The 15,528-nt window shown below is 38.1% G+C and overlaps 1 protein-coding gene across 1 annotated transcript; it reads right to left on the reverse strand.

Annotated features, from left to right (window-relative positions):
- Positions 1-709: 709 nt before the first annotated feature.
- Positions 710-14,981, reverse strand: CUZD1 (CUB and zona pellucida like domains 1). Its single transcript, XM_034931639.4, has 9 exons — positions 14,520-14,981; positions 9,727-9,877; positions 7,565-7,779; positions 5,952-6,102; positions 5,379-5,596; positions 4,724-4,896; positions 3,245-3,636; positions 2,213-2,481; positions 710-994 (listed from the first exon to the last, which is right to left on the reverse strand). Exons 1-9 carry the CDS (start codon positions 14,599-14,601, stop codon positions 822-824), a joined length of 1,824 nt encoding a protein of 607 aa, XP_034787530.1. The 5' UTR covers positions 14,602-14,981; the 3' UTR covers positions 710-821.
- Positions 14,982-15,528: the final 547 nt, after the last annotated feature.

Genomic DNA, 15,528 nt, shown 5'->3' on the forward strand with positions numbered 1-15,528 from the left:
TTTATAGTCACATTTGTCTATCCAAAGCCCTTTCCTGAAATGCTTACAGTGAGAAATGCTGCGGCTCTGCATGAAAGCAGGAAGGCATGTGAATCAAGGAGACTGCGGTTCTCCTTCTCACACTTTAGTTTCAGAAATTCTAACTTTTGATGTTTCAAAGAGTAGCATATTTGCATCTAAAAAATAAACACATCTATCTTTGAAGGCTACTTTTCTTAAGTAAAAATAACCTTTTTCTTTTCACTTAATATTTGGTTAAAATGTTTTGTATTTATAAAAGGAGGTGTTAATTCGTGTCTTTTTTTTTTTTTTTTTTTTAACAGAGTTTCACTCTTGTTGCCCAGGCCGGAGTGCAATGGCGTGATCTTGGCTCACTGCAACCTCTGCCTCCCAGGTTCAAGTGATTCTCCTGCCTCAGCCTACCACCAAGTAGCTGGGATTACAGGCATGTGTCACCACACCCAGCTAATTTCTGTATTTTTAGTAGAGACGGGGTTTCACCATGTTTGTCAGGCTGGTCTCGAACTCCTGACCTCAGGTGATCCACCCGCCTTGGCCTCCCAAAGTGCTGAGATTATAGGCGTGAGCCACTGCGCTTGGCCTCATGTAATATTTTTGTATCTTTAGTTCCTAAAATGAGAGCCAACTGACGTGGTATTTATTTCCATCATCTTGTAATGAAACACACTGACACAGTGACATGCAGGCCTGTGTGTCACTTTCAGGCCCTTCCTCATTTATTCATAATACGTGTAGCCACGAGGTAGCATTTCCTTTGGCATCCTGGAGAAACGTGTCTCACTTAGGGTTGGACCTGTTAGTTAATAGTTCTGCAGCTTCTGGTATTTGTAGTCTGCCCGTTGATTTACAAAATGCCTCACTGTGATTGTCGCTACAATCACCACATTCAGAGCTAGAACCATGAAGGAAAACAGATGCAGACTGTTGAAAGGCTGGTTTGGAGTTTCTTCCGCATGTGTTTCATGCTGAAATCCTAAAATTGGAAACAAGATGAAAATCACTTTTTAAGAAGTGTTAATATTATAAAATGTTGGTAGCTTTTATAATACCTGTACATATCCTATGAATCTTATATATGAATTCATGTATAATGCATAATGCCAACACAATACAGAGGAACCATTATCAAATAGTTGAATTTATTTATATTTATATTTAATTTTGAACTTGTTTCAAATGGTTGACTTGGTTTGATTTCTCGATATCACATGAAAAACGTGTAACACTCAAGCATAACAGTCAAATGGAAATGCAGGTTCACTTACTAATGGTCACTGTTGCTCATTGTTGCCAAAATACATTTTGTCAACAGAAAAAAAAAATTTGTTCATTCCCTTGAAATAGGAAAAAGATACTTTTCTCATATTGATGGTATTTCCATAATGACTTCCATTTATAAATTTTCAACTAATTTCAAACCAGTGTCTATAGATACACTATGTAAGCCACTTAGTGAATGCGTTTATAAAATTACTGAATTTAACTTTTTTCTGTTTTTGCCATAGAAATATTTTGCTACAAACCAGAACCATACTCCTTTATAGTGCTAATAATATTGAATAAATACAGAGATCATAAGGTCCTTTAATGCCATTTACAACTAAAATAACTTCTTATAGTTTTTCTTTCATTAAGGCTTATCTTAAGCCATTTAATTATGAACCTTCCTTGAGTATTTACCATCATTCCTTTCATGCATCTGGGCAGATCTCAGGTTTCAAGCCTTTCAAAAGAAGCAGGGTTAGCCTATATTACTATAATAGATTCTTTGTCTTTTTTTTTAATAACTTTTTTTCAAATAGGCTATTATGTGGAATGCTGGTTCATTTTGTTTTACTCATTTAGGAGTTAAAACACATTGCTTTTGATTCAATTATCTGCTATGCCATCTATAATAAGGAGTCAGAAAACTAAAAGAAACTTGTTTTTAGAGATGAGGACATTACACTTATACTCAAAATCCAAATGAATAATGGCAAACTATCAGTGTATCATCTGCTTACACTGTACATGGTATGCATATTATCAACTGATGGAAATAAATACTAATCCTATATACTTAAAATTCAACTTATTTGCTAAAGCTACTATTATAAATCTCTAAACTGTACATGCTTAAGAGTTACTGGATTTGAGCAGCATTTTATGAGCCATGATGTGCTTTTTGATCATGGAATAGCTTTTTTCTTACCTGAATTGCCACTTGCACTTCGATCCCTTTTCAGACGAATGGGTCCTATGATGGAATCTGTTTTCCATTTATATGAAGAAATGTCTCGTTTGCTTCTGGAAACACAACCTTGATTGCAGCGAGACTGGTGGTCACTGCTATCACATATCAAAACTTTACACTGCAGATACACAGAGCTCATACTTCTCAAGAATTTAAAGGCATTAAACTGGAATCTCCCATAGTGTCCAAATAAGGGATACACCTTACAAGTTTCATCTCGACTACATCTGGAACAGAATTTATGAACATGTTTAGAAGATACAGACAAATTCAGTCTTTTCCATACTAAAAAGTTTTCTCAACTAAGTTGTGAATCCAAAAATCTCTCTCAAAAGACTGTCTCTAGTTCATACTACAGTGAGTTAAGACTATAGACCTGATTCCTGGGTGAGATAGCAAGGTTCTTTCTAGCTCTAAAATTCCTGGTCCATATAACTTAATCAGAAAACCAATACTTACGTATTGGAAGTCAAACTTCTTTCCTTACGTGCTTATCATTAATGTATCAGTACGAATGACGTAGTTAAAATCCAACAAATTGTAAGGAAAAAAGGAAATTGTTCCTTTCAAATAAGAACGTTATACTTTTTCTCTTAAGAATGCTACATATGTTTTACTGATGGCGTTATATTTTAAAGATAACGCACATGAAATAATCTTCTAGATTTTTGTTGAAAATAACCAAAACGTACAAAAACCAAAACGCAAATAGAGCTTTTATAACAGAAAATAAATTTGTTTCTACCAGCAAATATTTTGTGAATACACTTAAAATTCTAGATATAAGCTGTGTCTGCATAAATGTTTAAATTTAAATTATTCATAATTAGTACATAGTAACTATTTTATAAAATGATTAGAATAAATGTAATGAAATTTCATGTAGTGCTAGGAAAAATGTATATATACACAACACAAAAAATTACTTTATTGAAATTATTATTCCACAGGAAGGAATATCATACATACATCAGTTACATTAATACATACCCACTCTTGATTAGGTCGTAGGTTGGAGATGCAAAGTCAGAGGTGGGAGAGGCTCTACAGGTATCAAGAAACACCACCAAATTTGGATCTGAGGTGTGCAGACTAACTTGAACAAAAAGAGTTTGGTTCAAATCCACATAATATGGTGATTCAAGTATAGTCTTTTCAAATGAATTGGATTCAAAAAGAGCCATGCTGGTGTTATATTTGCCCAGTGCATTTTGACTTTGTATTACATCATCTTCTGTTATGTATATTATCTCCACTGTAGAATTATGTCCCATTTCACACTTCACAATAATCTGGAGTTGTTTCTGACGGGTGATCACTTCAGAAGTTGAGGATGCAGAAAAGGTGATTATATTGGTGTAAGTAATTGACTGATCTTCTACCTGCAGAACGAGATAGAATTCAATTTTTATATTTTAAGTCCAGTAATATTTTAGAGCATAGATGTGGATAACATTTGCAGGTACAGACATAATTTTCTTAAATCACGAGGTAACAGCTTTCATGTCAGAATACTATAAACCTTAAATGTATTTCATTGAAGAAATATTCTAGGAAAGAAAGAAAGTATGAGATGAGAAATACAGCTTGTATTAGAAAGACCTGAAGATAGAATCAGACAGAATTTTTTTCAGTTACAGTAAAATCCATTTTGATTGCAAATTTCCAGTCTTAAAAAGACATTACACCTTACTATATGTTGCTTTCCTTAAGGAGCTTTAAGTTAGTGTGGCTAACTGGGCAGTTTCCAAAATATATGTAGACCAAGGGTCTGCAAGAGGAAGGCCCTTAGCTGCCTTCCCTGGGGGTTCACAGTGTAATAAACCCTGTGCGTTCATTTTTGGCAAGATACGATGATTTACTTCTGTCTTTATCAATTCCTCTGGATTAACCCCCATTCTTTTCAATTACGTTACTGTTTAATGTCTGAGTGAAAAGTTTATAGTATATATCCTAAAGAGACCAAAGGTTGAAAATGTTTGAAATCTTGAATGGGACTTCTAGAAAATGGAGAACAAATCACAAACTTCCAGTAATATCCTTCATGTTTAAATGGGTTTTTTTAAATGTTTTTTTTTTCCTGTCTTTAAAAGGAAAAGAAGAAGATCCTAAAAATTTAGCTAGATTTTCACTAAATACAAGGTGTAAACATTTTCTGCGTAAGTGTTACTGGTAGGCTATTAAGCCAACTGCATATAGATGTTCGAACTCTCTTTAGTGAGTTTTCAGAGTTCTTTACCTTCTGGGAAAGATAACCATCCCCTACTTATCCTGAAAATGAATGCAGCAATTTGGCAGTTATGTATGAATGGGTATGTGCACTTATATGTCTTCACATGCTTATCATGTGGTTAAGCCACTAAAATTTGGGGGTCGTTTGTTACAGCAGCTAGCAAGCATTACCCTGACTGCATTGCTCAACATGCACTCAGCATTTGACAAAATCCAGCTATCAGTATTTCACTTTACCTTTCTGATTGTACCACATCCATTAAGAGGGATAGAAAATTCCACAACATTTGATAATTTTGGTCTGCAAGTTGGGTCTTTTAGTTGTAAGTTATTCCCATTAGAGTTAAAAGCCTCTAGGTAGGATTTGCTTATAATAACTCTCATCCTGTCAGAAGAGCAAGTTAAAGATGCTGTCAGGAAAAAAAAAAAAAAAAAAGAATGGTCATGTTTATGCCAGCTAGGAATGTTGGATCTTGAAGAGCTACGTGTGCAAGTAAATATATAAAAAGTCAAAACCATTTTGCCCTAAACAGTAATCATAAATTTGAGATAGCCAAGCAATTGATTCACCTTTTGCTGTGTTCATTGTGACCTTGTTTAGAGCTAGAATCTGCAAACCTGATGTTTTTAATTGTGTCTTTGCAGAAGGAATTAAGGGAAACAGTCCATATTATCTGCATAAATCTTTTTCAAGTTAATAAAATCATTAATTTCCTCTTCCATTAAGCAATGCACAGAAATGATTGTCAAGCTTAAGATTATGAATATGTTCCCAACTATATGTGACATGCTTGCAAATAGGAATAGCCACAGGTAGGCTAAAAATTAACAATTTCTACGTATGCAATCTTCGAAGAGCTCAAAATAGCTAAGAATGTAAAACATGACTTACTAGTGTTGATGTTTTCTGCATAAATTGAGGTGTAGGAAGCAGAAAAGCCCCGGTAAGAATTGGCATAATCTGTAGACAACACGACAGTCAGAGAGTTTGATGACGATTCGAAGGTGGGAGTCACACGGCCACAGACTTGTCCAATCAGGCCAGAGTTGGTGGAGGGGCCATCATAGATGGCAAGAAAATCAAATTTGCACTGTTTGTCTATTTCTAGGCTAGAGAATGAGGGCCTCTGGTGAAAAAGAGTTTCAAACCAATTCAATTCTATTTTCTAACATCCCAACAATCCTACTCTTAAGTGATTATGGATTTTTTTTTTCCTTCAATGGTATCTCAGGTTTACGAAGACAAACCTGGGGTTTTGATAGTCTCTGACAAAGACCTCAGAATCTTCAGAAAAATAGTCAACTTAGTTCAATGGAATAGTATCACTGTTTTCCTTTCTACATCAATTCTTTGAAAAGTGCCCATATATGAGAATTACGTATGGTAATTTCTCTTCCCCAAATCCCCCAGTTGCCAGGTGGGTTTACTGCATTTGTTCCAACAGAATTGGGCAGCAGTACTTACAAAATCTCTTTGAAGTTTAGTTTTATCTTGTAATCTTTCTCCACTTGTATGTGCCACACACAATAAGCCAGCTCAGGATGCGGCTTTGGGTAATTGGGGCTGGTGAAGGATCCTTCCAAGGTATCCAGGTAACCGCCACAGTTTGGAATAGCTGAAATGGATGTGAAGGTGGTCAAGAATGAACATCAAAATAGAGACTGCTTTTAATTTCTGTGTTGTGCATCGAGCTTAACACATCTCTCCTGAGTATGATTCCATCTCTATCTTTCCCATGGGTCACATATTGAGGTTTTCATCCTCTTTTATCATTGAAATTTCTGCCCACTGGTGCAGGGCAGAGAGGGAATCTTTATACTATTGCCAAACGAATCATATTAAAGTTGTGCTGTAAGATGTGTTGCATCTGGAGAGACTCCCAATACCTGAATTGCGCCATAGAAAATAAAGTCACACCCTCCCTTGAAGGCTCTTCCTCACTCTCACCAGCTCAGCTTTCCAGTCTCATCAGTCACTACTTCATGGCCTTCTGTTCTATCCTCCCTTTCTTCCCATGACTCCTCAGCTGTCAGCTCCAGCAGTGGTGAGTCCTCTTCCCTGACTCCCACCTCCGCCTACCCTCATCATGCTATTGTTCAAAGCTCAGCTCAGAAATAGCCTTCATGAAGCAGCCCTTGGTCTCTCCTTTCCCCAGTAAGTACATAAGGAAGCAGCTGGACAGATGAAATGTGGAGAAACAATGCAGAGAGCTCTTTTTGGAGATGTAAAATGGTTTAGATTGGCTGAAGCATAGGGTGCACGCCAGGCAGCAGCTAGAGGCAAGGCTTGAAAAGGTGGCCTGGGTCCAGCGTGGGAAAACCTTGACTGCTGCACTCTGGAGATTTGCTGGTACCAAGAAGTCAGTGGTTTTAGCAGGAGAGTGACATGGTCAGCTCTGGGCCTTGGAAAGAAATCCACAGTGGAGCTCTCCTCATGAACCCACTCGCAGATGTTCTTGGCATTCTGCTTCGGATCACAGTGGAATGTAGGTGCTGTGAATGCAGAGCCCTGTAAATGTAGCCTCCAATCACCTGACAGTCTTAAATTTCAATGGTGAGCCCAGAGATTCCTAGCATGCACTCTCCAGTCTTCTTTGTCAGAATCATCCGGGGGACTTGTTAAACATGAAGGTTCAACAACCCCAACCAAGATCTAAGGAATCAGAGCATAGGGAGGTGCAGTCCCTGAAGAGGCACTGCAGAAGATACCAGGGTTACTATTAAACAGGCTGAACATAGAATCTCTGCTTTGGGCTCTAACACAGTACCTCTCAATATGTAGCCATCTGATCAGCCCCTTGTCTCTGCCTCATCTGGGAGCTGGTTAGAAAGGCAAGATCATGTGCTCCATCCAGAACCAATGAATCAGAGTATCTGTGATGGGGTCCAGGATCTGTGATTTAACAAGCTCTCCAGATGATTCTTACGCACATGTAAGTTAGAGAACTACTGCTCTCTCAGATAGAGAAGACTCTGAGGGAATATACTCAGACTGAAGATTATAAGAACCCGGACAGAAGAGTGTGTAACCTGTGCTTGTAGGAGATGTGGGTGAAGGTTGTGTAAATGAGGACTTACAGATGTTAGGAGAGAAGTAGTAGTAGAAGACAAACACAGTTCTTTGAATTCTTGCTGAGTCAGTAACTATTTGAAACGTCAATGTACTGGATGATGATTCAAATACAGGAACATAGTCGTTTTTACTGCAGACTTGCCCTAGCAGAGGCCCATTGCTGGAGGTTCCGTCAAAGACTTTAATGTTTTCACTTTCACAGCTTCCATCTGGATCAAGCCTGTGGAAAAAACACAACTGTGGCTGAAGAAGTGTCACAAGCAAAGGGAGTTTGCAGAGCAGTCAATTGCTCACCTAGGCATGTAAATTTACAAAGTGGTGGCACATCTGTTTTCATTTAAACCTCTCCAAGACCAATCACCAACCCCACCATCCTCAACATCAAACCACAAACTGTCAACTTTAATGGGCTCAGGGAGGTGAACTGCTTTGCCTATGTCTTGTATCAAGTAAATTATGAGGATGGGCCTGGAATCAGAATTCCTTTCCTTCTACCTATTTCCATCTCTCCTGTTCCCCATGTCCATGTAACTCTCTGATGAACCTTCTTATTTAGAATTGTTTCCCATTGACACTTGATATCCAAGGCTGTTGAAAGGTGAAGCAACTCTTCTTCTTCCATAGCCACCTTTCCCAAGGAAAAGCAAACCTTAGCACCTCCCTAGTTGCTCCTTCCTTCCCTTGTATCACCACTTCCTCATTCTGAAAGACAGTCCCATGCCCTGCACTGGACAGGACAGCCCAGGGTTGTAGTTTGCTGCACATTCTGACAGGGTCTCTCCAAATATCCTCAGAGGACATATGTCCAAAATTATAGGAAGTAAGACAAGGGTAGAGAAATCTGGGTTCTCTTTCCACTTTAGTCACTTACCTGCTGTATAACTTCAGATAAGCGATTTAACCTTTCTTGGCTTCAGTTTTCTCATCTGTAAAATGGGGATATCACAGCCTACTTCTCATTACTGTGTGAAGTTTATAATATTCTGAATATGAAGCACCTGCCACAGGCCTGGCACATAGGTGTTCAATAGATGTTAAATGTTAATTTCTCGCCTCCTTTGCTCTTCCCACAATTTCTCTTCCCCTCTCTTCTTACACAGCAAGAATAGCATATATGTTTCTCAGCAACCATTCCAGGAAATTTGAGGCCTCTTTTGCTTCTTTGAAGGATAAAGTAAATTCCAACTTCATTGGTACAGGGCTATGGTTCTCAAAAGTGTGGTACTTGGACCTGCAGCATCAACATCACCTGGGCATTTGTTAGCTATGCAGATTCTCAGGTCCCACACACTCCATCTGAATAAGATAATAGAGACTTTGGTGGTGGGGCCCAGCAGTTGTGTTTTAACAAGCTTGCTACAGGCTTCTGATGTATGGTCAAGTGTAAGAACCACTGGGACAGGCGTAAGAGTGGGGGCTCCGGAGCCAGGCTGCTTGGATTCAGTTCCTATCCCATTTTTATTAGTTTTTAGTCTTGGACCTGGTGACTTCTCTGTGTTTTCTTATCTATAGAATGGGGATTAGACTGCATCTGCCCAGAGGGTTGCTGAGAGGATTAACTAGAGGCAGATAGGAAACACTGAGCGTCTCTGCAGGGCGGAGTCATGTTCTCAGCTTGGCCTCACACTGGGGTCACCTGGGCACTTATAAAAAGCACTTATAAATGTATACTTATTTCAAAATAAAAACTATAAAATAAAAAATATTGATGCCTGGAGTCTACCCCCAGAGATTATAATCTAATCATATGGTGTACAGCCTGGGAGTCTGGATGTGTGAAAGCTCCTCCACTGATTCAAATGCATAGAAAAATCTGGAACCAAAGTTTAGTGTTTTAAGGCCAAGAAACTGGAACTAGACCAGGTAGGTTCTAACCCTGGTCATGCTATTCACTATTTGTGTGACCTCAGACAAGTTCTCAACCTTGCTGTGTTTGTAGTACTATTATAGTGCTGACCTTGAAGGACCTCTGTGAGCCAGTGCCGGGCACACAGCCATCATCAGTGACTATCAGCCATCATCCTCATCACCATCATCATCACGATGGCTGTCAGTGTCACTACCACCTCTAGCAGCAGCTGAATTCTTTCTACAGAGAGTCCCTCTACCCACCCCAATGTGGTCAGAGTTCGATATCCCTTATTAGGAAACTAAAGTTTCTACTTACTGGACATAGGAAAAGATAATTCTGATGCTTTTGTTTTCTGGTCTTTCTATTGTCCAGGTGCAGTTCTCACTGGGATTGAGTTGCAGGATCATGGCTTTGTGGGTCTCTGCCATATTGGCACCCCCTAGACTGACTGTGCAGGTTGCATTGCCTGTTAGAGATCACAGATGGCACTGAGGAAAGTCAACAACAGGCCATTTCCCCTCCCTGAGAGATTAGGAATCTACCTCTCACATGTAATATACATACAAGTAGGCAGCTAATTGTGGATGGTACTTAGCTTACTCCAAAGTACGTCAAAAGCAGTTGATTTCTCCATCTTGAACCCTTTGAGAAGAAGTATTTTTAACTTCTCTACATATAGAGACTATATTAGGACCCGAAGAAGGATGGTTTGTATTTTTAATAGGTTTCCATATGAACATGTGTCTTTATTTCTCTAGCATAAATACCTAGGAGTGATATCACCAGGTCATATGTTAAGTGTATATTTAACTTCATAAGAAACTGCCAAACCATTTGCCAGAGTAGCTGTTCTATTTCACAATCCACCAATGATGTATGAGAGTTCCAGTTGCACCACATTCTTGTCAACACACACTATTGTCAGGTTTTTGTATTGCTTTGTTTAGCCATTCTAACAGATGTGTAGCAGCATCCCATCATGGTTTTAACTTACATTTCCCTAATGGCTAATGACACTGAACATCATTTCATGTTCTTATTTGCCTTCTATATATCCTTTTTGGTAAGTGTCTCTAAGTCTTTTGCCCTTTTTTTTTAACTTGGCTTTTTGTTTTTATGATTGGGTTTTGAGAGTTTTTTATATATGCTGAATACAAGTCCTTTGTTGCATCTGCAATTTGAAAATATTTTCTCCCAATCTGTATCTTGTCTTTTCATCCTCTTAACAGTGTCTTTCCTAAAACAAAAGTTTTAAATCTTTTATAAAGTCCAATTTAGTAATAGTTTCTTTTATGGGTTGTGCTTTTGGTGTCTTGTCTAAGAACTCTTTGCTCAACCCCAGGTTACAAAGATTTCTCCTATGTTTTCTTTTTAAAAATACTATAGTTTTACATTTTACATTTAGATCTATGATCCATTTTGAACTAATTTATGTGTAAGAAATGAGGCTTAGGTTGAGTTCATTTTTTGCATATGGGTGTCCAATTGTTCCAAGACCATTTGATGAGAAGGCTGTCCTTTCTCCATTAAATTGCCTTTGCACCTTTGTCAAAAATCAATGGACCATATTTGTGTGGATCTATTTCTGAGCTCTATTCTATTTCAATTTTCTCTGTCTATCCTTTTGGCAAACCACACCTTCTTGATTACTGTAGTTTATAAGAAGTCTTAAAATTAGGTAACATGACTGTTCCAACTTTACTGTTCTTTTGCAAAAATTTTTTGGCTATTCCAGTTCCTTTGCTTTTTCATATAAATTTTAGAGTCAGCATGTCTGTATCTATTTAACATTCTTACTGGGATTTTTATTGGAATTGCACTGAATTTATAGATCAACCTGGGAAAAAAAGGATGGTTTTTAAAAGACACTTGATTTCTAGAATGTATAAAGAATTCTTACAATTCAATAATTAAAAGGCAAATAATCCAATTTAAAATGGACAAAGAACCAGAATAGACATTTTTCCAAAGAAGATCTATAAATGGCCAATATGCATGTAAAGATATATTCAGCATCATTAGTCATCAGGGAAATACAAATCAAAACCACAATGAGATATCACTTCACATGCATTAGGATGGCTAGAGTCAAACACAGAAAACAGCAAGTGTTGACAAGGACATGGAGAAACTGGAATGCTTATACACTGCTTATGGGATTGTAAAGTGGTACAGCTGCCATGGAAAACAGTCTGGCAGTTCCTCAAAAGATTAAACATACAGTTATCATAACCCAGCAATTCTATTGCTAGGCATATCCCCAAAAGAAATAAAAACAAATGTCCACATAAAAACTTGTACACTATATTCATCGCAACATTAGTCATAATAAGCCAAATGTTCATCAATTGATGAATAAATAAAACATGGTCTATCCATACACTGGAATATTATTCAGCAATAAAAAGAAATGAGGTACAGTCATCCCTTGGTGTCCACGAATGATTGGTTCCAGGACTCCCTGTGGATACCAAAATCCATGGATGTTGGAGTCCCTTATGTAAAATGACTTAGTGTTTGCATGTGACCTACACACATCCTGTACACTTCAAAACATCTCTAGATTATTTATAATACAGTGTAAATGATGTGTAAATAGTTGTTTACTATATTATTTAGGAAATAACGGCAAGGAAAAAAGTTTGTACATGTTCCGTAACCAACCCTTATTTTTTCAAATGTTTTCAATTCATGGTTGGTTGAATCCATGAATGCTGAACCCACAGGTACTGAGGGCTGATTGTACTGATACATGCTACAATATATATGAACCTTGAAAATATTATGCTAAGTGAAATACCACATATTACATGATTTCATTTATGTGAAATATCCAGAATAAGTAAATTTATAGAGACAAAGTAGAGTAGTGGTTTCCTTGTGCTGGAGACATCAGGAGAAATGGAGAGTGAATGGTAGTGAATACAGACTTTCTTCATACATATATATACATACATATATATATATATATATCCACACAGAAACTTGCACACTAATATTCATCACATTAGTCTATATATAATATACAGTTATATATATTATGTTAGATATATTTATATATATAAAAAACATTGGTCTATACAGAGACTATATATATAGACTAAAGACTATATATAGACTATATATAGACTATATAAAGACTATATATAGACTATATATAGACTATATATAGAGACTATATATAGACTATATATAGACTATATATAGAGACTATATATAGACTATATATAGACTATATATAGAGACTATATATAGACTATATATAGACTATATATAGACTATATATAGACTATATATAGAGACTATATATAGACTATATATAGACTATATATAGAGACTATATATAAATATATATATATATAGAGAGAGAGAGACAGACACAGACAGACAGACAGAGTCTCACTCTGTTACCTATACTGGATTGAGATGGCACAATCATAGCTTACTGCAGCCTCAAACTACTGGGCTCAAGTGATCCTCCCACCTCAGCCGCCAGAGTAGCTGGGACTACAGTCATGTACCACCATGCCTGGCTAAAAAAATTTTTTTTTTAATTTTGTAGAGTCGAGGTCTCACTACGTTGTTCAGGGTGGTCTTAAACTCTCAGCCTCAAGCAATGCTCCCATGTCAGCCCCGCAAAGTGCTGGGATTGTAGGCTTGAGCCATCATGCTGAGCCTGAGACAGTTTCTTTTGGGGGTGAAGAATATGTTCTGGAATTAGATAGTGGTGATTGTTGCACAATTCTGTGTATATACTAAAAAACACTAAATTGTATACTTTAAAATGGTGGATTTTATGGTATATGAATCATATCTTAATAAAGCTGTTATTAAAAAGGAGAAAGAAGAGAAGAAAGAGAAAAGGGGAAGAGGAAAAATAACTGGATCCTAAAGATAAACTGTTAGCAGTGAAATGACCCGGTAAGGGGCTGGGCGTGGTGACTCATACCTGTAATCCCAGCACTTTGGGAGGCCAAAGCGGGTGGATCACTTGAGCTCAGGAGTTCGAGACCAGCCTGGGCAACATAGTGAAAATTTTTTTTCTATAAAATTTTTTAAAATTATTTGGTAAATTCTTATATTTTTATGTACATTGTCAGATGGGCCCAAATAAAATTAGTACTAATTCAAAATCCCACCAAGATTTTGACTAATGGTCAAAAACCCCACCTACATAGGAACAAAGCTTTATTTTTATTTATTCTCCCATATACTCCCATAACCCCATCCATCCAGAAACAATCATCACTAAAACCTTGGTGTAAATTCTTCCACTCCTTTTCCTTTCCTCTTCTATTTCTAGACATTTAAAATGCTTGAATGTATATATTTCAAACATAAGAACCATCATATTGTACACAAACTTCAGATCTCTTTTTTCTCTTAATGTGGTCTATGGACACATTATAGATCAGTCTTTTTTTTTTTTTTTTTTTTTTATGAGACGGAGTCTTGCTCTGTCACCCAGGCTGGAGTGCAGTGGCATGATCGCAGCTCACTGCAACCTCCACCTCTCGGGTTCAAGCGATTCTCCTGCCTCAGCCTCCCGAGTAGCTGGGACTACAGGCACGCATCACCACACCTGGCTAATTTTGGTATTTTTAGTAGAGACGGGGTTTCACCATGTTGGCCAGGCTGGTCTCGAACTCCTGACCTCGTGATCCACCCACCTTGGCCTCCCAAAGTGCTGGGATTACAGGCGTGAGCCACCGCCCCCAGCCATCATTTTTTTTTAAGTTGCAAAAAAGAGTGTTCCATTTTATGGATTTACCATAAGAAATAATGAAAAATCATGTTGTAGTTTACAATTATGTAAGTGCACATATTTATACATATATCTTTGGACACTTTTATGCTTATTTCCAAAACATAAACTCTTAGCAGTAAATTACCCAGTAAAATTCTATACGCTTTTGATATTTTTATGGACATTGTCAGATGAGCCAAATAAAATTAGAACTAATTTAAAATCCCCTCCAAGAGCATTAGAGTACATTTTTCTCTGAACGGGGGCCAACATATATAAACACTTTGAAAAATTTTGAAAGAGGCCTCTTAAGAGAAGAACTTCTCTGTTTTGGTGAATAAATCTGGTTCAATTTTCTTACCTTCAGCCTCCGCCATTGTCAGCTCCGCCAAACAGGAGAGAATTAAGAGGGTCAATGGCATGAGCCTTCTTACAAGCTCCATTTTGGCAAGGCGCTGGGCAGCCTTAAGGACCGACAGCTTTTATAGGCTCTGTGTTACATCAGCTTTCTGGACACCTCCAGGGAAACATCAGTTCCAGCCACGCAAGGGGTAGATTTGTGTGAGAATAGAGCAGCTGTGTGACTGGTTTCTTATCAGCATTCCCCACAGTGAGGGTTCTCTCTCCCCAACTCCTTCCTGGAAGGGTTGCCCCCAGTGGAAGCTCTCTGTAGGGATCTCCAGCAGCTGGTTCCCAGCAGGCACTGAGTTATTTTCCATGAAACTGATGGGGAGCTGTGCCTTTCTTCTGTGCCTGCATATCACAAACAGGTGGCCTCATTGACATCATTGAAGTCTTCAGGGCTCTGCTTTGAGAAGGGAGCCTGTGGGAGAACAAAGGTCTGTGGGGCAAGGCAGGGGGTGCAGCACCTGGGCAAAATCTGGGTCCAGCTGGGACATTCAGATGCCCTGCCAGGTGGCTGACCCTGTGGGGGACGGGAAGAGGGTAGAGGATGAAGAGAAAAAGAGTGCAGATCCGGATTCCCCCACAGCGATTTCTAACCAGTTATGTCTGGAGAGACTGAAGCAGGTGAATTAGTCTCTCGGGCACGGTGTTTTGCAGTTGAGAGAAAGAAATCCTAGTGTCCACATTGAGATTGGGAGGAGCAAGTGGTGGTGGGTGGGGGCTGCCCTCTTTTCATTCATTCAGTCAGTAAATATTACTTATTGATCTAGGGCCTAAGCAATATAGAATTGAATGTGAGAGACACAGTCCTGCCCTCATGAAACTTGTATTCTAAGTGGAGAGTTAGACAACAAAAATAAATGAAGAATTCAACTGGTGAGAGGAGCTAAGGATACAATAAACAGGATGACTGCATAGACGGTGGTTGCCTTGGGGTGGGGAGGAAATATGACAGTGAGAAGGAG

The sequence above is a fragment of the Pan paniscus genome, chromosome 8, assembly GCF_029289425.2.
Source record: "Pan paniscus chromosome 8, NHGRI_mPanPan1-v2.0_pri, whole genome shotgun sequence".
Lineage (NCBI taxonomy): Eukaryota > Metazoa > Chordata > Mammalia > Primates > Hominidae > Pan > Pan paniscus.

Excerpts from the sequence above, each read along its gene's own strand:
- CUZD1 (XM_034931639.4), bottom strand. The coding sequence starts at position 14,601 with ATGGAGCTTGTAAGAAGGCTCATGCCATTGACCCTCTTAATTCTCTCC. Across the intron at positions 4,897-5,378 it reads TGCAGAAAACATCAACACTA|CATCTTTAACTTGCTCTTCT; the intron begins GTAAGTCATGTT and ends TTTTCCTGACAG. Across the intron at positions 995-2,212 it reads AAGTGCAAGTGGCAATTCAG|GATTTCAGCATGAAACACAT; the intron begins GTAAGAAAAAAG and ends TTCCAATTTTAG.